This window comes from Oncorhynchus masou, chromosome 7, assembly GCF_036934945.1.
Source record: "Oncorhynchus masou masou isolate Uvic2021 chromosome 7, UVic_Omas_1.1, whole genome shotgun sequence".
Lineage (NCBI taxonomy): Eukaryota > Metazoa > Chordata > Actinopteri > Salmoniformes > Salmonidae > Oncorhynchus > Oncorhynchus masou.
In genome coordinates this window covers 10846528-10868222 of record NC_088218.1, presented here as the reverse complement: position 1 = coordinate 10868222, position 21695 = coordinate 10846528, and the positions used below count along the sequence as shown (strand labels likewise).

The window sequence follows — 21695 nt, the reverse complement described above, 5'->3', positions numbered from 1 at the left end:
TGCAAACAGGATGCATGTTGGAGAGAACTAAATATTCCTGTACAGGCTTCCTTTTCACATCAATGTTGATCCGTCCCCAGTTCTTATCACAGCCAATAAACTGTTGAAAAGTCCTTTGACCTTGGTGAAATCTTGAGCAGTTTCCTTCCTCTCCAGTCACTGAGTTAGGAAGGACGTATGTAGCTTTGTAGTGACTGGGTGTATTGATACACCATCAAAAGTGTAATTAAGAACGTCACCATGCTCAGAGATATTCAAGGTCTAAGAATTGTATTTACCAATAGGTGCCCTTTGCAAAGAATTGGAAAACCTCCCTGGTCTTTCTGGTTGAAGCTGTTGGAAATTCACTGTGCTACCTTGGAGGTAATTGCACGTGGGGTACAGAGATGAGGTAGTCATTCAAAAATCATGTTAGGCACTATTAGTGCACTCAAAAGTCCATGCCACTAGTGCATATTTTTACTCCTGAACTTGCCATAAGTTGTTGAATACTTGACTCAAGACATCGCTCCTCTTTATATTTGTAGAAAAACAAATCCACTTCAACATTTTAGGGTATTGTGTGTAGGCCAGTGACAAACCACGTCCATTTTAAATTCAGGCTGTAACAAAATGTGGGAAGGTACAGGGGTGGGAATACTTTCTGAAGGCATCTGCAGTGGAAGGTGTTCTCTACAACCCCCACAAGTGTCACAGGACTTGTCTAAAGGTAACCCATTCTAATTAATTAAAGTATGGAGGTAGTTTAACAAAAGGTGTTCATCTCCCAACATATTTTCTCCACTTAAACCATTTCAAACCTAGCTTACCTTTTTCTATTTTGCGTGGGAGTACTTGGAAACATTTTAGATTAAAATCACTTGGAGCAGATTCTGGTGTTTTTACGGTCTTCTGGCCAACAATGAAAACGGTCTAAGACCGTCTATGCCATTTATGTGTTACTCAATGTGTTTCTGTGAGCTATAATAGTAAGGGGCATTTCAAAACTTTAAATATTTTTGATACCTAGAAGCATTCTAAAATTCAAATAGCTAAATGGTCCATGGTATGAGCATCATAAAACAATTCCATGTTAGTGTAGTAGTCAGTCTGACTTTCAGCTTAATATTGCTATAACGTAAAATAGTGTTTGCATACACACACACTCCACAGGATTTCTCAAGAAACAGTTTATTTCATGGTAAAACGTGACCTTCCAGACAGTAACATTGTAACTTAGATACAACTATGAAAGAAAGCTCGGAATGTAACGGAATGTGAATGATCCTCAGCATGACTCATGCTGTTTATGCATGATAACCGTAGGACGGGAATGTCTCAGTGTACATAATACTATGTTAGTACCTTTGTTGATCACTATTCTAGAGCAGTTACTGGACCTCCAACATGTAGACAGACATGGCTACATGTTACTCAGGGCCATAATGGTGTGTGGTGTCAAATGTGTCAGGCAGCGTTGTATGACAGCCACTCCAGGTATTCAGTGGTGGAAGAGTCTCAGGTTAGTGTGCACCAGGGTGATGCCCTGCTCATTACAGGCATTGATCACCACCTCGTCAGCTGTGGACCCAGCCGGGGCAGCAATGTACTCCACACCACTCTACAGAGAGACACCTCAGAATAATCAGTCCATGTGGGCGACCATCAGAAAAGACCTTGGAAGGCACTAGAAGTCTAGACACCAACTAAAGAACCAAAAGCAGAAAGTCGGCCATCTTAGACTAGTGAAAAGTAATAATTCAGTGTTTACCCGTTTGGCACGGTCCACGTTGTCTCTGAAGGGGAAGAAGGCGTCAGAGCTGAGCGCTACAGCCTGTAGAGAGCTCAGCCAGTTCTTCTTCTCAGTCTCATCCAGAGGCTCTGGGACCTCCTCATACATGGCCTTCCATACTGCCAGGTCTGGACCCTGAACACAGAGGAGTTAGAGAGCAGGACAGACTCATCTGGAATTTGATTTTTTAAATAGACAGACACCTACAGTAGGAACCTACACAAAACATACAGCAGAACTGTACATCTGACAACACCCATTTCAGATGCGTAGAGTGCATGTGCCTAATTGACCTCTGACCCACTCACCTCTCCGATGGTGCCGCTGACGTACTGATCGATGGCATTGGCCATCTCCGCCCGCTTCACTCCACTCCTGAACCTCATGCCCAACACCCGCGGGTGGTGCCTCAGCCACCAGTTATCAGCCTTGTCCCCTGCCAGCCGTGTGCAGTGGATACGAGACTGCTGACCCGCACCGATCCCAATCACCTGGTACACAGGGAGAGGAGACAGATTGTGACCCAGAAAAAACACTCTACATCATTTTGAAACATTCAACACTACTTCTGAAAAAGGTAAACAAGGATATAGGCGACAACAAGGGGAAACTGTGCCCAAACACTATTTCAACAGGAACCTCCCATGTCTCCTCCCTCTCCAGGTTGGTTACCTGTCCATCCTTGGCGTAGCAGACAGAGTTGGACTGGGTGTACTTCACTGTGATGCTGGCCACGATCAGGTCACGCAGCGCCTCCACTGACAGCTTAAACAGGAGACCGACAAGAGGACAAAAGGTCAGAACAGGTCATCAGTGAGCATCTCACACACACTCAAGCACAAACCACAAAGACTCACCGCGCCCTTGGAGACGACGTTGCTGAAGAGATCCTTGTCAATGACAGCTCCATTCCTCTTCTGTTTGAGGTGGAGGCCAAAGAGAACTCTGACCTCTGGCTCATCTGGCTCATAGGCTGGGTCCATCTGACAGATTTAGACATTCACCACCCCCAACCGGTGAGAAAAACAACTTCAAACTTATTTTTTCTAGGAAAGGCTGCAACATAGGCTGATCACCAACTGCTTTTCCATGTCCAACCATACCTGGAGAACACAGTAGTTTCCATTCTTCTTCTTGGACAGAATCCTGAGGGCCTCCTCTTCGTAACCAGGGGCGATGATGCCATCAGAGACCTGAGGATGATAGACAGGGGTTGGAAATGCAGGCAACACACAGGACAGACACACGACACCTGGGAAGCCCTACCTCTCTGGATATGATCTTTGCAGTGGGGACGTCACACACGTCAGACAGAGCGATGAAGTCGCCGAAGGAGGACATCCTGTCTGACCCTCTAGCCCGGGCGTAGGCTGTAGCCAGTGGGGTCAGGTTCTTCAGCATGTCATTCACCATACACACCTTGGCCTCCTCATCACTCAGAGGAACACCCACCGCAGCCCCTAGAGAGGGAGAAGACAGCCTAGGTCAATGTTACTGGGATTCCTTGCAATCTTGTTGGCATATGCATTGGAAGCTCTGTGTGTCTGACCTGCAGGGCTGACGTGTTTGAAGGAGGTGGCAGAGGGCATGCCCAGGGCACTCTTCAGCTCTCGGACAAGCTGCCAGGCGTTCAGGGCATCACAAAGGTTAATGAACCCAGGAGAACCATTTACCACTGACAGAGGCAGAAATGGAATGGAGAGAAGGGAGGATCAATACAGTTAGTCTACCTAGACAGGAAAAGGTCCCCAAAGTCCCCCTGGACGGTTTCAGTTGACCATATGACACCAATTAAATGTAGGGTTGACAATGTTTCCCTATTGTAATTGCTGAGACTGCTGGCTACACGATGGGGGGGGGCTACCTGTGAGGGGGAGGGTGGGGCGCAGGGTGTAGAGCTGGGCGGGGGCTTGGTGGGGGTTCATGCCGTAGCGCAGGGGCAGCTGGGATACCCCACGGCTGTACTGGCCCCGGAAGTAGTCCGCGATGGCCTCATCATACTGAGCCGTGTGAGTAAAGGCCTGGGGGAGAGAATGAGGACAACTAGATAGCATAGACAACAGGATCACGTTCATTAGGCAACATATGGAAGAAAAGGGACTGAAACAGGAAGGGAAAACCTTGATGTCCAATAGGAAATGCACATCTGTTTTACTGCTGCAAAATGTTTTTCTACAGTGTGCCCTAATGAACATAGCCCAGGGTAAATAGCTGAACCAGACAGCGTTGTAACCTATTCCATGATCAAAGCCAACATGGGCTTCTATAGTTTTATCTGGAGGCAGCTTTAATACAAACTATCACTGTAAGATTTGTAATGCCTTCACAAGGGACAACATGTGCTAAATGTACCCATTCTACTCCATGTAGTCTCAAGACTCAATGTCAAATGCACAAGTACAGTGAAATTATTTTTTGCAAGCTAACCAACAATGCAGTAATCAATAACAATGTAATATTAAAACAACAAGGTAGAACAAAAACAATCAAGGAAGCAAACTATATAAAGGGGCAGTTCCAGCAGCATATTTACAATGTCCAGGGATACTGGATCAATAGAACACTGTGGGCTGACCTGAACAACATGGCCCCAAGGACAAGAGAGGGCAACATGGGAGGTAGTGGACTCTGAACTTTACCTCGCATTAACCAACAAACAATCAATTAAACAAAAACCCAATGACCTGATTGCAATTGTGCTTTTTGACTATACAGACTCCATGGTATCTGGTCTGCAATTGTACACATTGATCCTTTTAATAATCTGTCAAATACACAGTATGAGGCCTTCCCCAGTTGTCCAATTTGCTACTAATTAAGAATCTCTTAAGACTTCAGTTGTGTCTATGTACAGTTTGGTTCCTGATAGCATCATTTCTCTATTACTCAATATCCTCTCTGTTCACTGTTGAGGTTGACAGACATGTCTCAACAGAAAGGCAGAAGGAGAGCACATGGAAGTTACACTAGATCTCACCATTCCCAACTTGTCCAGAAAGTAGATTGATATACACGAGACAAAGGACCATGTTAAAAAAAAGTCCACTTTCAACCCGTGCTTTCAAGTCACCCTAGTTACCTTCAGGGCCAGAGTCTTGCGGGTGTCCAGGGTCGTGTCTTTACCCTCGGAACCCTCCATCTCCACAGCGACCAGCTGGTAGTCGGCAGGGTCGCACACAATGGTTACGCGGGCGTGGTTTTTGGCCGCTGCTCGGAGCAGGGTTACCCCACCTGAGGACACAGCCAGGGTCAAACCGGGTAATCACCATGGCAACCTAGAGCATTTCAGGTTGTAGAACAGACTTCAGAAAGTAAAATGTAGAGCTGACCTTAAAAGGTGCAATATGAATAAATTGCACCACCATTTCCTGGTGGCTAAAATTCTATTTGTTCGCCTGAATTCAGTTTGTGTGCCAAAACAAGCAAGTATATGGTAGAGAATCATTGTACCATCTAAACCGCTGTGAATTATTTTCCATAACCCCAAATATTGTATTTTCAGCTGGCGTACAAAACTGAAAGTAAAAGCAGCAAAAACTAAACTTCACAGAAAGCATAGAAATAGTGCACATAGAACAGATCAACCGCTTCTTATACTTGCTTTCAATGAGAACAATTCTATGTGAATTTGGTCAGTTATTGCAACTTTAACATTCCACTCACCAATATCAATCTGTTCCACTGCATCTTCCACAGTCACATTAGTGTTGGAGATAGTCTTCACAAACGGGTAAAGGTTACACACCACCACCCTGGTAAAGACCGGCAAAGGAAAGCAATACAAGTCAAGAAACGCAATGCATGTCACTATGTTTCTCTAACCATCTAGGCAATTTCAAATAATGAGTAGCGTGGCTGTTTAATCCCCCACATTGCGTGTGCCCTAGATGACTCAATGAGAAACAATATCTTACAAAGAAAAAAGGATGAAGTTTTGACTTTTGTAAATGGGAACATGTGTCAATTAAGCAGGTCACATTTTGCAGCCTTGAACCCAAATTGTTAAACATACGTGCCCATAGGCGCCAAAGAGAATTCATGGTTTATTTCAGAGGCTGTATGCATTGCACACTTTCTCCTCAAAGCCAATCACATTCCATGAATGTCAAATTGGCAGCTTAAACAGCCAATCAGACTCCCAGGGCTAAAAAAAAAAAAATGTAAAGTGTGTAACATGATCAGATGTGTGCAGATGCAGCAGCATTTGAGTCAGCCGGTTATTAGATTAGCAACGCATACTTCGAAGTTTCCCCACTTTACAACCTTACTGCCCTGCATTAGGGCCAAATCTAATACAGTCTTGTGCCCGATCACATGCATTGTGTTTTAGGTCTGCTCGTTCACAAAAAGGCTATTTTTCAAAGACACCTAAAAACCACATTAAAGCAGTAGTGGCTCTGGAAAAAAAGTATAGAAAGGTTGACAGATGGACAAGTCCTACTCTTAAAAAAAAAAACTATTGAGGAAAACAGATCTGAGCTTAGATCAATGTCTAGAACCAAATTAAACCCACTTCCCGGGTCTCTTACCTAACCAGACTGTAGCCCAGTTTCTCCATGTCAGCCTTGTCCGAAGGGGTGTGCCGGGCCAGGATGCCCCCGTGTACAGCAGGATGCAGGGTCTTCACCCTTCCACCAAGCATCTCTGGATGGCCAGTCAGCTCAGACACATCCCTGGAACAAAAGGGAGATGGATGTTAGGTGATTCAGTGGCACACATTCTCAATTGCATTTAGAGGCTGGGAATGCCGCTCATCTGAAAGGTGGTCAATGACTGCAGAATACTAGACAGACCTACTCTTTGAAGTTCCAAACAGTAAGGTGACTTAAAGGAATACATTGTTATCAGCATAACATTGAATCGTTTGAGCATTAGCGCAAGAGAACGTTGGTGGCTGAACACTATCAACAAGGATAGATGAGATATTGGAAATGTATGCAAACGGTTACACCTACCGAACAGCCAGTCCGGCATCGCGCAGGGTTTTGGCGGTGCCACCTGATGCAACGAGTGACAGTCCCACGTTCACCAGCCTTTTGGCAAAGTCCAGAAGTCCAGACTTGTCGGACACACTCAACAGTGCTGTGTGTGTAGAATTAAGAGACACAACGGTGACAAAGTTATAGAGATTGATTGAATGGCACCACTGTGAAAAGAAACTTGCTTTTCAAATATCGGTAAATATGTTGACTCCACTGAGACGTCATCGATAGGTTATTGCTCCTTTGTAGCCACCCGTTGCTAACTAAAATGGAAGCATGTTTTTCGTGGCATGCTAGTTGTAGCTAGCCTACCTAGCCTGTCTAGCACGACGCAAGAAACTATTGAATTGGATATTGACCACGCAGCATACAGCACTACGCTCAAACTTATGCTTCAACATAGACTACTCAGTCTCTAAACTACATTAGCTAAAGCTAGTTAAAATAATATATATATATATATATATTTTTTAAAGAAGGTTTACCCAGTTCTGAGCAGGCCATGGTTTTGGGTAACGTTCTCTGTCTGGGGATGGGAGACGAGAAGCATGTGTATGGTTGTATCAATTTATGGCATGATGGGAACTTTGTGATTTGACAGGACCGCCCCTTTGACCGGTTTTGACTAAACGGGATACAGCTTTTGTCAGATGTGACTTTTCGATGCAGTCTCGGAGAATTTACGCAGTAGGCTTGGAGAATTAACGTGCAGGTTAGAATTAGATTACGGTTAGAAAATATAGTTAGGGTTTGCTAGCCATGACCCATTTGTACCCCTCAAACAACCTCTTCGTTGCCTTATATATATATATATATATATATATATATTTATTTATTTATATATATATATATTTTTTTTTTTTTAAACATCAGATAACGGTTTGAGGTGCAAAAAAACATGTTACAAAGGAAAAAATGTGAACACATATATTGTTTTTTTGACTGTATCTGGACTGTAGTGGCCATTAAAACTCGGTTGACAGGAAATATATAAAAAGTTAACATTACAGTAAACATAACAGATTACAAGTAATTAACCAGCTTTTATTTAGCTCTTATTTCATGTATTTATTACACTGCTCTGAAAACTCACCACACTAAAAATTGACCTATAAGAAACTATTTGAATATCAAACTGTTAAAAATGATCATTACACAATTACACCATAACATGTGCTAATTGGAATGGTGGCTATTTTGATTATCAAGGTGACATCCCCCACACATGATATCATTGAAAAGCCCAGAATGTCCTCTCATATGTACTTCGTGACCTAACCCAGTGGCATGTATGGCATTAGAGATACAGACCAAAAACACATGTCCATTTGAGACAAAAATGAATTGCTGGGGATATGACTATGGATCGTATAAATGGATCCCACAAATGATCTTGACCACATGCCACCACCACACAATTAGGCCAGAGAGATTTAGGCTATTTGAAATTATAAGAATGTGAGATTTTAGACTCTCGCTCTGCCACTGGAGGGTGAGTTTACACCAATATAGAAGGACCATATGGGCAAATAGTGGTGCTGTTGATCTGAGAGAACTAAACACACTAAAGTGAATGCCCAGTAGACATCCACCATTTTACTTTAATAAATCCATTATTTACAGATCAGTAGGGATGAAAGAAAGGAGAAAAGGTGAAGAAGCATTTGTGGACTACTACCATACACCAAGCCACTGGAGGGGTACTGACATACACCAAGCCACTGGAGGGGTACTGACATACACCAAGCCACTAGAGGGGTACTGACATACGCCAAGCCACTGGAGGGGTACTGACATACGCCAAGCCACTGGAGGGGTACTGACATACACCAAGCCACTGGAGGGGTACTGATACACACCAAGCCACTAGAGGGGTACTGACATACGCCAAGCCACTGGAGGGGCCACTGGGGGTACTGACATACGCCAAGCCACTGGAGGGGTACTGACATACACCACCAAGCCACTGGAGGGGTACTGACATACACCAAGCCACTGGAGGGGTACTGACATACACCAAGCCACTAGAGGGGTACTGACATACACCAAGCCACTGGAGGGGTACTGACATACACCAAGCCACTGGAGGGGTACTGATACACACCAAGCCACTGGAGGGGTACTGATACACACCAAGCCACTGGAGGGGTACTGATACACACCAAGCCACTGGAGGGGTACTGATACACACCAAGCCACTGGAGGGGTACTGACACACACCAAGCCACTGGAAGGGTACTGACACACACCAAGCCACTGGAGGGGTACTGATACACACCAAGCCACTGGAGGGGTACTGATACACACCAAGCCACTGGAGGGGTACTGATACACACCAAGCCACTGGAGGGGTACTGACATACACCAAGCCACTGGAGGGGTACTGACATACACCAAGCCACTGGAGGGGTACTGATACACACCATGCCACTGGAGGGGTACTGATACACACCAAGCCACTGGAGGGGTACTGATACTGATACACACCAAGCCACTGGAGGGGTACTGACATACACCAAGCCACTGGAGGGGTACTGACACACACCAAGCCACTGGAGGGGTACTGATACACACCAAGCCACTGGAGGGGTACTGACATACACCAAGCCACTGGAGGGTACTGACATACACCAAGCCACTGGAGGGGTACTGATACACACCAAGCCACTGGAGGGGTACTGATACACACCAAGCCACTGGAGGGGTACTGAATAATGGAGCCTTAGTAGGCCTATAGCATGGTTATGTTTTGAGATATTAATAGGATCCCAGCCTATCTAAGCTGTTTGTTCTATATATATACACGACCATGTTTTTTCCCTTGAAATTTGGTTTTTCAAAAGGTGGGCAGGTCCCCGGGTCTGTAATCATGACAGTCTGTCTGTCTGTCTGTCTGTCTGTCTGTCTGTCTGTCTGTCTGTCTGTCTGTCTGTCTGTCTGTCTGGAGAATGACATTGGGACAAGCACAATTACCAAAGCTTTGTTGTGTCACGATCATTGCTTTTCTGAGCACCTGTAACATAGATTTCCTGCAACAATAAAAGCCTCTCATGATTACATTCCCCATTGTTCCGACGGAGGGCCAACCCTTTTCAATAAACTTTATTACCCAAAACTTGGCCTTTTTCATGCATTTGAACAGCGGTTAAATTCTGACAGATGTGAATTTACAGCCCCTGTCCCTCATTCCCTTACCTAGCTACCCATTAGCTTAAGTAACACGACAGGGCCAAGGGAAACCTAAACCAATATGGGTGATTACTTTAAAAGATCAGACAATCTGTTCATATTTCCGTAATGAGGCCGACATTTTGCTGATTGATTAAACTACAGGATGTAAATATTTTACAGGGTCTTGCCGCTTAAGTTATTGATCCTGATTTACCATCTGACAAAGTGAAAGAAAACTGCATTTATTTATTTAACTATGAAAAGGGCCTTTCTGGTAACCATTTTCCCTATTGGAGGACTCGTGCGGGTTGCACTGATATCTCGGCGAGTCGCTTGAGTGATTGTGACACTGTAATAGACAGGACAAAATGTTATACATATACATAAACACACACTCACACTCACACACATACACATTCACACACATATACACACACACACACACACACACATACACATTCACACACATACACACACACACTCACACACATACACATACACACACATACACACACACACTCACACACACATACACACACAGACACACACACACACATACACACACACAAATACACACACATACATGAATGCACACACAGACATGCATGTACACACACACATACACACACACACACTTACACACACACAAACACACACACTTACAAACACACACATACATACACACACAAACACACACACAATGAGGCGATTACATTATTGGTATAGAAAAAGCATACGGGCCGTCAGCAATTCTGTCAGACCAGGCTGTTGAGAAATCACTATTGACAGCGTTGACAGGCTGTTGAGAAATCACTATTGACAGCGTTATCACCAGTAGATGGAATTTACACCAATCATTTTTTATCCGTATGACAGGTGAGTTCAGATTAAATTAGAATTGAGAAACGGAATCAATGATCTCTATATTTCGCTCAGCCTGCTTATCAATTTACTATGATTTTAGTTGTGTTTGTCAGGCGGCCCTGTATCATAAAACAGGCCGAATGGCATTAGTCACACATCTAAATATACTCTTATTGATTGATATGATTTTTCATCAGCCAAATTAAATGCTGCATTGAGGGAGACATAGTGGTTAGGTCTGAGACATAGTGGTTAGGTCTGAGACATAGTGGTTAGGTCTGAGACATAGTGGTTAGGTATGATACATAGTGGTTAGGTCTGAGACATAGTGGTTAGGTCTGAGACATAGTGGTCTGAGACATAGTGGTTAGGTCTGAGACATAGTGGTTAGGTCTGAGACATAGTGGTTAGGTCTGAGACATAGTGGTTAGGTCTGAGACATAGTGGTTAGGTCTGAGACATAGTGGTTAGGTCTGTTAGGTCTGAGACATAGTGGTTAGGTCTGAGACATAGTGGTTAGGTCTGAGACATAGTGGTTAGGTCTGAGACATAGTGGTTAGGTCTGAGACATAGTGGTTAGGTCTGAGACATAGTGGTTAGGTCTGAGACATAGTGGTTAGGTCTGAGACATAGTGGTTAGGTCTGAGACATAGTGGTTAGGTCTGAGACATAGTGGTTAGGTCTGAGACATAGTGGTTAGGTCTGAGACATAGTGGTTAGGTCTGAGACATAGTGGTTAGGTCTGAGACATAGTGGTTAGGTCTGAGACATAGTGGTTAGGTCTGAGACATAGTGGTTAGGTCTGAGACATAGTGGTTAGGTCTGAGACATAGTGGTTAGGTCTGAGACATAGTGGTTAGGTCTGAGACATAGTGGTTAGGTCTGAGACATAGTGGTTAGGTCTGAGACATAGTGGTTAGGTCTGAGACATAGTGGTTAGGTCTGAGACATAGTGGTTAGGTCTGAGACATAGTGGTTAGGTCTGAGACATAGTGGTTAGGTCTGAGACATAGTGGTTAGGTCTGAGACATAGTGGTTAGGTCTGAGACATAGTGGTTAGGTCTGAGACATAGTGGTTAGGTCTGAGACATGAGACAGTGGTTAGGTCTGAGACATAGTGGTTAGGTCTGAGACATAGTGGTTAGGTCTGAGACATAGTGGTTGGTCAGTGGTTAGGTCTGAGACATAGTGGTTAGGTCTGAGACATAGTGGTTAGGTCTGAGACATAGTGGTTAGGTCTGAGACATAGTGGTTAGGTCTGAGACATAGTGGTTAGGTCTGAGACATAGTGGTTAGGTCTGAGACATAGTGGTTAGGTCTGAGACATAGTGGTTAGGTCTGAGACATAGTGGTTAGGTCTGAGACATAGTGGTTAGGTCTGAGACATAGTGGTTAGGTCTGAGACATAGTGGTTAGGTCTGAGACATAGTGGTTAGGTCTGAGACATAGTGGTTAGGTCTGAGACATAGTGGTTAGGTCTGAGACATAGTGGTTAGGTCTGAGACATAGTGGTTAGGTCTGAGACATAGTGGTTAGGTCTGAGACATAGTGGTTAGGTCTGAGACATAGTGGTTAGGTCTGAGACATAGTGGTTAGGTCTGAGACATAGTGGTTAGGTCTGAGACATAGTGGTTAGGTCTGAGACATAGTGGTTAGGTCTGAGACATAGTGGTTAGGTCTGAGACATAGTGGTTAGGTCTGAGACATAGTGGTTAGGTCTGAGACATAGTGGTTAGGTCTAGTGGTTAGGTCTGAGACATAGTGGTTAGGTCTGAGACATGAGTGGTTAGGTCTGAGACATAGTGGTTAGGTCTGAGACATAGTGGTTAGGTCTGAGACATAGTGGTTAGGTCTGAGACATAGTGGTTAGGTATGATACATAGTGGTTAGGTCTGAGACATAGTGGTTAGGTCTGAGACATAGTGGTTAGGTATGAGACATAGTGGTTAGGTCTGAGACATAGTGGTTAGGTCTGAGACATAGTGGTTAGGTCTGAGACATAGTGGTTAGGTCTGAGACATAGTGGTTGAGACATAGTGGTTAGGTCTGAGACATAGTGGTTAGGTCTGAGACATAGTGGTTAGGTATGAGACATAGTGGTTAGGTCTGAGACATAGTGGTTAGGTCTGAGACATAGTGGTTAGGTATGATACATAGTGGTTAGGTCTGAGACATAGTGCTTTAAGGCCTATAAGCAATGTTTACTCTACAGTGAGCTGCTTTTGAGGCCCTGATTGTGAGCCACAAGGAGTAGGATGAGGTCACTAGACACTAAATCCTATCCACCACACTGTCAAACACATTCAAACCTTTAAACACTAAATCCAATCCACCACACTGTCAAACACATTCAAAACCTTAGACACTAAATCCAATCCACCACACTGTCAAACACATTCAAAACCTTGGACACTAAATCCTATCCACTGCACTGTCAAACACATTCAACACCTTAGACACTAAATCCAATCCACCACACTGTCAAACACATTCAAAACCTTGGACACTAAATCCAATCCACTACACTGTCAAACACTTTCAAAACCTTGGACACTAAATCCAATCCACTGCACTGTCAAACACATGCAAAACCTGGACACTAAATCCTATCCACCACACTGTCAAACACATTCAAAACCTTAAACACTAAATCCAATCCACCACACTGTCAAACACATTCAAAACCTTAAACACTAAATCCAATCCACCACACTGTCAAACACATTCAAAACCTTAGACACTAAATCCTATCCACCACACTGTCAAACACATTCAAAACCTTGGACACTAAATCCTATCCACTGCACTGTCAAACACATTCAACACCTTAGACACTAAATCCAATCCACCACACTGTCAAACACATTCAAAACCTTGGACACTAAAATCCAATCCACTACACTGTCAAACACTTTCAAAACCTTGGACACTAAATCCAATCCACTGCACTGTCAAACACATGCAAAACCTTGGACACTAAATCCAATCCATCACACTGTCAAACACATGCAAAACCTTGGACACTAAATCCAATCCACCACTCTGTCAAACACATTCAATAACTCCAATCATTGTCTTCCACCTTGTTCCATAACTATCTATTACTGCATTTGTCCGGCTCTCAGTTTCTGAGCACCCAGCCGTCTCCAAACAGAAAATAACCCTTAAACGTATCTAGGACTAGTGCCCCTTGACTCCATACTGCCATCCACCACCACCAAAATTAAAACTAAACTGACTCCAGACCTGTAGCTGTGCACAAAGGCCCCTTTCTGTCTCAAGTTCATGTAGCAGAACAATCCCGGCTTCATTTCAAGAGACAGGCCAGCGTCTTACCCGGCCAGTGAAAAATGCATTGAATCACTATATAAGCATGATGTTGTGGGCCGGGGCCTGCGGGCCGGCTGGGTGGGAGGACACGAGTTATGCCGCGTGTGTCCTCTAGTCCGGTTTTAATCACCGCCCGTACTTTGGACGGCCAATAAAAACATCCCGTTTCGGTCAGACACACATCATCTTCTGTTTCTTCTTGCAAATTAAAATGTAGCCTGGGTGACATCACCATCAGGCACTGATTACTTTGTGTGCGCACCAAATGGCACCCTATTCCCTATGTAGTGCACGACCAGATCCCTAAAAAGTAGTGCACTATATAGGTAATAGGGAGCCACTTGGAACATAAGCCTTTACCTCTCCTTCATTAACTTAATTATTTCACTATCAGTAAAACCCGCCTGAGTAATTCATATTTGAAAGCCCCAGGGTTGTAAATTAAAGGGCTCTGCTGGTTTAATATGCAGTGTTGGATTATCTTCCTTTCTCTTTGCCATCTTGCCATCTGTTATCTGTGACAACAAGGTGGCTGAAATAGACACGAAACAAGGGAAGGACGTGTGATACAGAAAAAAAAGTGTGTCAATTTGAGAGATTTCCATTAAGTGGGATTGGAAGTAGAAATTTGGCCAATATGTCTGTTTTAGCTGGATTTATAGTTGGACCTCTCTACCCTATTGTTACCATCCCTGTGTGGTTGCAGAAGACTCACAAGGTCATTATGAAGGCTCCACACACTAATAACTTTCTTAAAGAAATGCTCAGCTTTGCCTGCTCAATGTGTTTGTGTAACTCCCTCTCATTGATCTCCACTAAACCCACTTTTAAAATATTTTAGATTACTTATACATGTTCTAAATGTTCTCCACAAATCAATCCCTCATTTTAATGAGTTAACTTTGCATAAATCCTACATTTCTCAAGTTATTTGAACAATTTTCATTTCTGTTTTTTTATTTCACGCAGTTGACATCAACACAGACCAGTTTCAGATAAACACATTAACTTTTTTCAATTCAAATAAATTAGATACATTTAAATGTGGTTAAATAACAACAATAAACAAACAAACAACAATAACAACAGAAATCTGAATTTACATGACAACAATGTTCAATTGCACACACAAGATAGAGTATATGAGACATCATAGAAAGTCTGTAAATCCAAGATATCTGACATTCATGGGGGCACATTCACAACATCACGCAACATTCTGCAACACTTTGCAACACTTTCCCCTTCATTTTCAGCTAATGCAAACTGCTCAGGGTTTGTTCACTCCTGCCAGTGTAAGTTGCAGTTTGCAACAGTCCAACGGTTCTGAACGTAACTTGGTTGTATCACATCCTTTAGCACTGCTGGTGGGAGGAGCCACATCTGTCAGTCAGCCTGTCAGGGGGCGGGGTTTAGCTGAGATGGATGACAAGGTAATAGAGGTCAGTGGTGTTCACTGCTTCACTGCTGCTACAATACTTCTCAGTCCAATTGGATGAAAAACACAGGAGTCTTACAGCCGGTGAATGTCCTGTGTAAAAACATTTTTTTGGAGTTGCATGCCATGAAAAAATACAGCAGAGAGAGACAGGGTTCAGTGTCTTATTCAGCCTTACTTGATGTGATGATGAATATAAAATGCTTTATATTCCCTCATCCTTAGAGATGCGAGTCCAACCTAAAGAACACCTATACCTTAAACCAGGGGTACCAGCATTGGGGAACACCCCTTCCAGCATTGGGGAACATCCCACACCCCCCTGCGCGAGCGGCATGTCTATTTCTATGGCACAAGCACTGTTCGTGACAAACTGTTCACACCCTTCTTGTTGGTGGAGAGAATTTTGCAGGTTTAAAGCTTATTTCCTGCAATTCTGTACATTTTGCCTAATGTGTATTCATGTGATGTTTAGGTGACAAAAACATGACTCCAACATCTATGAGCTGAAAAACAAAATAAATAAAAACATTAGCTGACATGGGCTAGTGGATCTGGACATTTCTAACAAGTTATAAATAGCTCTCTAAGGTATGTAATGACTGACAGGACAAGAGGAACTGATGATGCAATACCCAATATAGAAATTACACCTTGTGCATTCTACTAGTACAACTTTCAAGAATAGGTTTAAAGCCGGATTGAGTTCCTTTAAAACATTTTTTTGGGGGTGGGGGGCGACCCACAGTTTGGAAACTCCTGCCTTAAACAACTCCACCAGGGTCACAGAAATGTTACATTGCGTTGAGCATTATGTACACAGAAAACACTGTCATAGGCTTTTGAAATGGCACATCCATTTTTTTCTCTTTTTACACTATAGACCCCCACTTTCCCAGAGCCAGTGTCAAGCAGCAGTGTCCCTGCGTTTTCCTTTCTGGGTGTGTCTTTGTCTTTTCACAACCCTGCGCCTATCTTCCTGTCCCCCCCTGTCACCCCCACTAAATCGTCCTCAGAGAAGGGACTGTGAGGGTTGTAACCAAGCTCCGCTGTCAGCTTCAGAAAGTCTGCTGAACGCTGCAACCCCACGGCGCCACCCATGGTAACATCAAACTCGTGTGGCGTCTCCTCCTCTTCCTCCTCTTCCTCCTCTGCTTCTTCTAGGTCTAGCTCTCCCTCGTCATCCTGAGTGGAAGCTCGTTTATTCTCAGCTGGTTTGCCATTGGTCGGTTTTCCCCCGGTGCGTAGTCGCTCCGCCTCAGACTGGGCAGACGCAGATGCCTGCTCCTTGGCCTTGCGGCTGCGCTTCCACTTCATCCGGCGGTTCTGGAACCAGATCTTCACCTGAGGACAGACAGAACGCAGGCCTGTCAGCCACACACTAATGCAGGAGGTCTCTTACCTGCAGTCTCTATCTCTCTATCCCACACTCAGTTTAGTACATTTGGGATGCCATTTTCTGTCTACTAAACCGGCCTGAAATGTCAAAAACAACCGTTACTCAATTGCAGAAAGATTTATCTGAAGAAGTCATTCCAAAACGTGCTGAATATGTTCCAACACAGAGGAGTTTATCTTTTAAATCAACATGTCAACTGCTTCGTTAGGGGTGGTATTTGGGACTAGATGAGGCAGGTGAAACAAGAGAGCTGTAATATATTAGCTAGATAAGGAACTGCCTTTCTGACATCACATTACTCTCCAGTAACTAACAGAGCTTTTTTTTTTACCTTTATTTAACTAGGCAAGTCAGTTAAGAACAAATTCTTATTTTCAATGATGGCCTCGGAACAGTGGGTTAACTGCCTGTTCAGGGGCAGAACAAGAGATGTGTACCTTGTCAGCTCGGGGATTTGAACCGGTTACTAGTCCAACACTCTAACCACTAGGCTACCCTGCCGCCCCATAGCAGACAGTCTATCTCAAGGACAAACACACCAGGGATCATTTGTACAGGTTCTTCCCAGAGGAACATAGGATAACAGGCCAGCGCTGGAATAGCCTGCCAGGTGGGAATCAACACACATACACATATATACACGCTCACACAGACACATATATACACGCTCACACAGACACATATATACACACTCACACAGACACATATATACACGCTCACACAGACACATATATACACGCTCACACAGACACATATATACACGCTCACACAGACACATATATACACGCTCACACAGACACATATATACACGCTCACACAGACACATATATACACGCTCACACAGACACATATATGCACACTCACACAGACACATATATACACGCTCACGCAGACACATCTATACACACTCACACAGACACATATATACACGCTCACGCAGACACATATATACACGCTCACACAGACACATATATACACGACACTACACGCTCACACAGACACATATATACACGCTCACACAGACACATATATACATGCTCACACAGACACATATATACACGCTCACACAGACACATATATACACACTCACACAGACACATATATACACGCTCACACAGACACATATATACACGCTCACACAGACACATATATACATACTCACACAGACACATATATACACGCTCACACAGACACATATATACACGCTCACACAGACACATATATACACGCTCACACAGACACATATATACACGCTCACACAGACACATATATACACGCTCACACAGACACATATATACACGCTCACACAGACACATATATACATACTCACACAGACACACACAGAATGACACCTTTTCTCCCTCACCTGTGTTTCGGTCAGCATGAGAGAGGTGGCCACCTCAAAGCGTTTGGGTCTGGACAGGTACTTGTTGAGTTTAAATTGGTTCTCCAGCTCAAGGAGCTGCTGACTGGTGAAAGCTGTCCGGGGCCTACGACACTTCCCCAGGAGTCCTGCCTGGGGTGCTGAGAGGGGAGAGGGAGAGGGGGGGACCTTAGTACAGTACAATATTCTTCATTGTGGATCATTTTTAGTGAACAACTGGGTAGAAAGTTACACTGACTCTGGCCTAAGCAATAGCTTAATTCTCCCCAACTATGTTCTTCCCAAATGTAATGAGATGTGTAGGCTACTAAGCCTGTGTTCTGGTCAATTCAAGCTATTGGACAATGCATGTGAGTAGATCAGACTGTTTCAATTGTCTTACTTCTGCAATACCAAGGACATAGGAAGTCCAATATAATGTTGAGGGAGGAACACACACACACATGCCCGCACTCTCTCGCCATCATTAACTATAATAGCTTTACTCCAGTTTATTGTTGACGAGAGGACACGGCAGAAGCTGGGCGCTAGAACCATAAAAAGCGCGAGCACCATTAACTTAATGAAAATTCGATGAAGCTTTAGTGATTTTATTGGTGAACTAGCAGAATGTTTTAGGTGTTTGTTTATAGTTTGCTCCTCAGTACAAAGACAATGTTCATCGAGTTGACGTTTATAGCGAAATGAAAAGGCCAAAAATAAAAACATGATATTACAGTTAGCAGTAAATCGATCGAAGACTTTTCACGAGACGACAATATTTAGGCCTATACCTCTGCATGATACTTAAATAGCCTATATTTTTCAGACGTTGTGTATTAATGACTGAACAAAGAACAAAACCGTTCTACCATTAAGATTGAATGTGCACTATTATTTGTTCAGAAAGCAGTTAAAAAGATTTGTTTAAATATTGCAATAAAGGTGGATTGATATAAGCATGTAATTCATATATAGCTTGATATAATAAACATGAAAATATTACAATTCTATGATAATACCTTGTATGTATCCCCATTGTTCTTGCTCTTATATTTAAATAAAACTGTTCTTTCCTGATTGGTAAAAATGTTAGCAATAGTTATAAATAATATGAATACAATGAGTAACACAATATTATTATAATAAATATATAATAACACGTATTATTAACCAATAACCTTCGTATTAGATGTATTCATTATTTACAAATTGAAATGTATGATTATTGTTATTATTGTTGTTGTTGGTGTTATTCCTCAGATTATTATTATTTTCTACTTTTTGTCAAATGTGTTATGAGAGATGTTATAATATATTGAGTTTTGTAATCAATACTGGTATCAAATACGTTTAAGTTTTGCACACCTAGGTAAAGTTAATTGCAACATTTAGCCTAATCTTAGAACATATATTTGATTATGTTTACAACATTTGCCGTGTGTGTGTGTGTGTGTGTGTGTGTGTGTGTGTGTGTGTGTGTGTGTGTGTGTGTGTGTGTGTGTGTGTGTGTGTGTGTGTGTGTGTGTGTGTGTGTGTGTGTGTGTGTGTGTGTGTGTGTGTGTGTGTGTGTGTGCCTGTATTTGCTTTCCCTCACCTTTGGATTACATGCAATGAGGAACAATAAGTGATTTTACGACACCTCTAGGCGGTTGGGTTCAATGCTTTGGAAGTGGTTGTTAAGTGATCAAACGATCCCTTCCCTACCAATAAACCTCCGGTATCTGGGCGTAAGTTCATTTCTGCTTGATACCCGCCACACCTATTTGAAAAACATGATTGATTACAGCAATTAGGCTAAGCTTTGTGTCTGCTTGGCTATATTAATTATATTGCCTATGTGTTCTGAGCAAGCACAAAAACACATAACCAACAGACAGTTCAACTCCATTTACATGCCCGATTTTAAAAGAAACCCCATGGGCCTAGCGCACAATGCCTCTCTTTTAAAAATATGTTTCGTTTGTTGATATATTTGTGACAAGAGTATAGCCTATTGAGTGTGCTGCCTAGCCCACATGTGTACTATACTTACAACTGTAGTCTGGAAGACGTGGTATCATCATTCCAGCACGGATCCAGTGCTCCAGGGGGAGAGACCCTGCCATGGCAGCCGCCTTCAGGTGGTCTGGGTACGACTGGGTAAGGTGTGTGAAGCCGGAGTAGGCGAAGGCAGGGTGATGTCCACCCAAAGCCGATATTGGGTACATAGGGGCAGGGTACATTTGGGGTAGCGAGGCGAGTCCCGTGTGAGGGAGGTTCAGCAGTCCCGGCTTGGGGATTATCCCGGTTTGAAGATGGATGGGCGTCCTGCGCGGGGACGGGGTGTCCGCTCGCCGACAGGACACAGGGCTGCCCGCAGGGCTGTCACTGCTGAGACCTGGAGAGAGGTCTCGGTTCGCCCGGTGAGTCTCGTCCGCCAGCAGAGCATCGATTCGAAAATTATTCGATTTCTCCATACCGACTCTCATCAGGAAAACTGCCGCGAGCTGCTCAAAGGTCAGACCTGCCAATGTACACTTGTTCTGTGCGTCAGAGCGCATACAGCTCCAACTCCAATCTTCTGTATAAATGTTTCAGTTTGTTATAAAAGTCACTCTGAGGATGCCAGTGCAACCCTCTCGTAACCAAAATAAGTCAGAGCAATGATAGATACATGAGAGGATGTACTTTTAGTATGCGTTTCGATAGCAGGCTCCTTAGTTTTGCTCACCCCCTCGCTATCACCTACCTGTAACAGTTCTGGTAAAATATTCTCTGAAGAACCCTGTAGAGCTTAAATTATTAGCAAATAAAATGATACAACAAAATATTAAATTGCAATGCTTTCCGAGTGTCCATTTGGTTTCTGTAGTCCTCTATCCGCGTATTCACATCACATGTGATGACTAACAGGCAGGTCTTGGTGTTTAATAGCAATTTAACCAACTAAAGCAAGTGTTTCACTCCTTCAGACGCCGTCTCCCCCACCCCTGTGGCTGTCTGAGCTGTGATTGGCTAATGCAGGTACTGGAGGGGTGAGTTTAGTCGACCGTTTTCTAATTAACTAATTACTCTCTCATTTCCACGCGACTCAAGAAACCTCTGAACGCGCCTCACACGTCTCCTGCGTGAGAAATGTCCAACCTCTTTCCCTCTGTCTGTCAGCAACACTTTCTGCTGTGTTTAATTGTGACGTGTGACTGTGAGAGCTGGTAGCAATATTAGCCTTTTCTATCAGATAACAAGATACAAGTGGTCTAGGCTATAATAGAACACATACTGTAGTAATAGTTATTACATAGCTATTAGTACAAATTGATACAATATTTATAATAATGATGATGATTATTTAAACATAACTTACCACATTGTGATTATAATAATAACAATGATGA

The 21695-nt window shown here is 43.4% G+C and overlaps 2 protein-coding genes across 2 annotated transcripts; both read right to left on the bottom strand.

Moving 5' to 3' along the window:
* Positions 1-1151: 1151 nt before the first annotated feature.
* atic (5-aminoimidazole-4-carboxamide ribonucleotide formyltransferase/IMP cyclohydrolase) lies at positions 1152-7326 on the bottom strand. The gene is made up of 14 exons (XM_064970395.1): positions 7239-7326; positions 6727-6853; positions 6301-6444; positions 5435-5523; positions 4851-5002; positions 3636-3792; positions 3321-3446; positions 3038-3231; positions 2875-2964; positions 2629-2754; positions 2444-2536; positions 2080-2262; positions 1751-1906; positions 1152-1600 (listed from the first exon to the last, which is right to left on the bottom strand). The coding sequence occupies exons 1-14, from the start codon at positions 7255-7257 to the stop codon at positions 1481-1483; spliced, it is 1776 nt and encodes a 591-aa protein (XP_064826467.1). The 5' UTR covers positions 7258-7326; the 3' UTR covers positions 1152-1480.
* A 7737-nt stretch (positions 7327-15063) lies between these two features.
* On the bottom strand, positions 15064-21435 carry mnx2b (motor neuron and pancreas homeobox 2b). The gene is made up of 3 exons (XM_064970394.1): positions 20354-21435; positions 18322-18479; positions 15064-16900 (listed from the first exon to the last, which is right to left on the bottom strand). The coding sequence occupies exons 1-3, from the start codon at positions 20859-20861 to the stop codon at positions 16514-16516; spliced, it is 1053 nt and encodes a 350-aa protein (XP_064826466.1). The 5' UTR covers positions 20862-21435; the 3' UTR covers positions 15064-16513.
* Positions 21436-21695: the final 260 nt, after the last annotated feature.

What these genes read in the sequence shown, in the direction of transcription:
- atic (XM_064970395.1), bottom strand. An exon ending in CCCCACCCTCCCCCTCACAG is followed by an intron (nt 3,447 to 3,635) that starts GTAGCCCCCCCC and finishes TGCCTCTGTCAG; the next exon opens with TGGTAAATGGTTCTCCTGGG. An exon ending in CAAACACGTCAGCCCTGCAG is followed by an intron (nt 3,232 to 3,320) that starts GTCAGACACACA and finishes CTCCCTCTCTAG; the next exon opens with GGGCTGCGGTGGGTGTTCCT.
- mnx2b (XM_064970394.1), bottom strand. Translation starts at nt 20,861, where the DNA reads ATGCGCTCTGACGCACAGAACAAGTGTACATTGGCAGGTCTGACCTTT. An exon ending in ACGTCTTCCAGACTACAGTT is followed by an intron (nt 18,480 to 20,353) that starts GTAAGTATAGTA and finishes CTCCCCTCTCAG; the next exon opens with CACCCCAGGCAGGACTCCTG. An exon ending in TCATGCTGACCGAAACACAG is followed by an intron (nt 16,901 to 18,321) that starts GTGAGGGAGAAA and finishes GTCTGTCCTCAG; the next exon opens with GTGAAGATCTGGTTCCAGAA.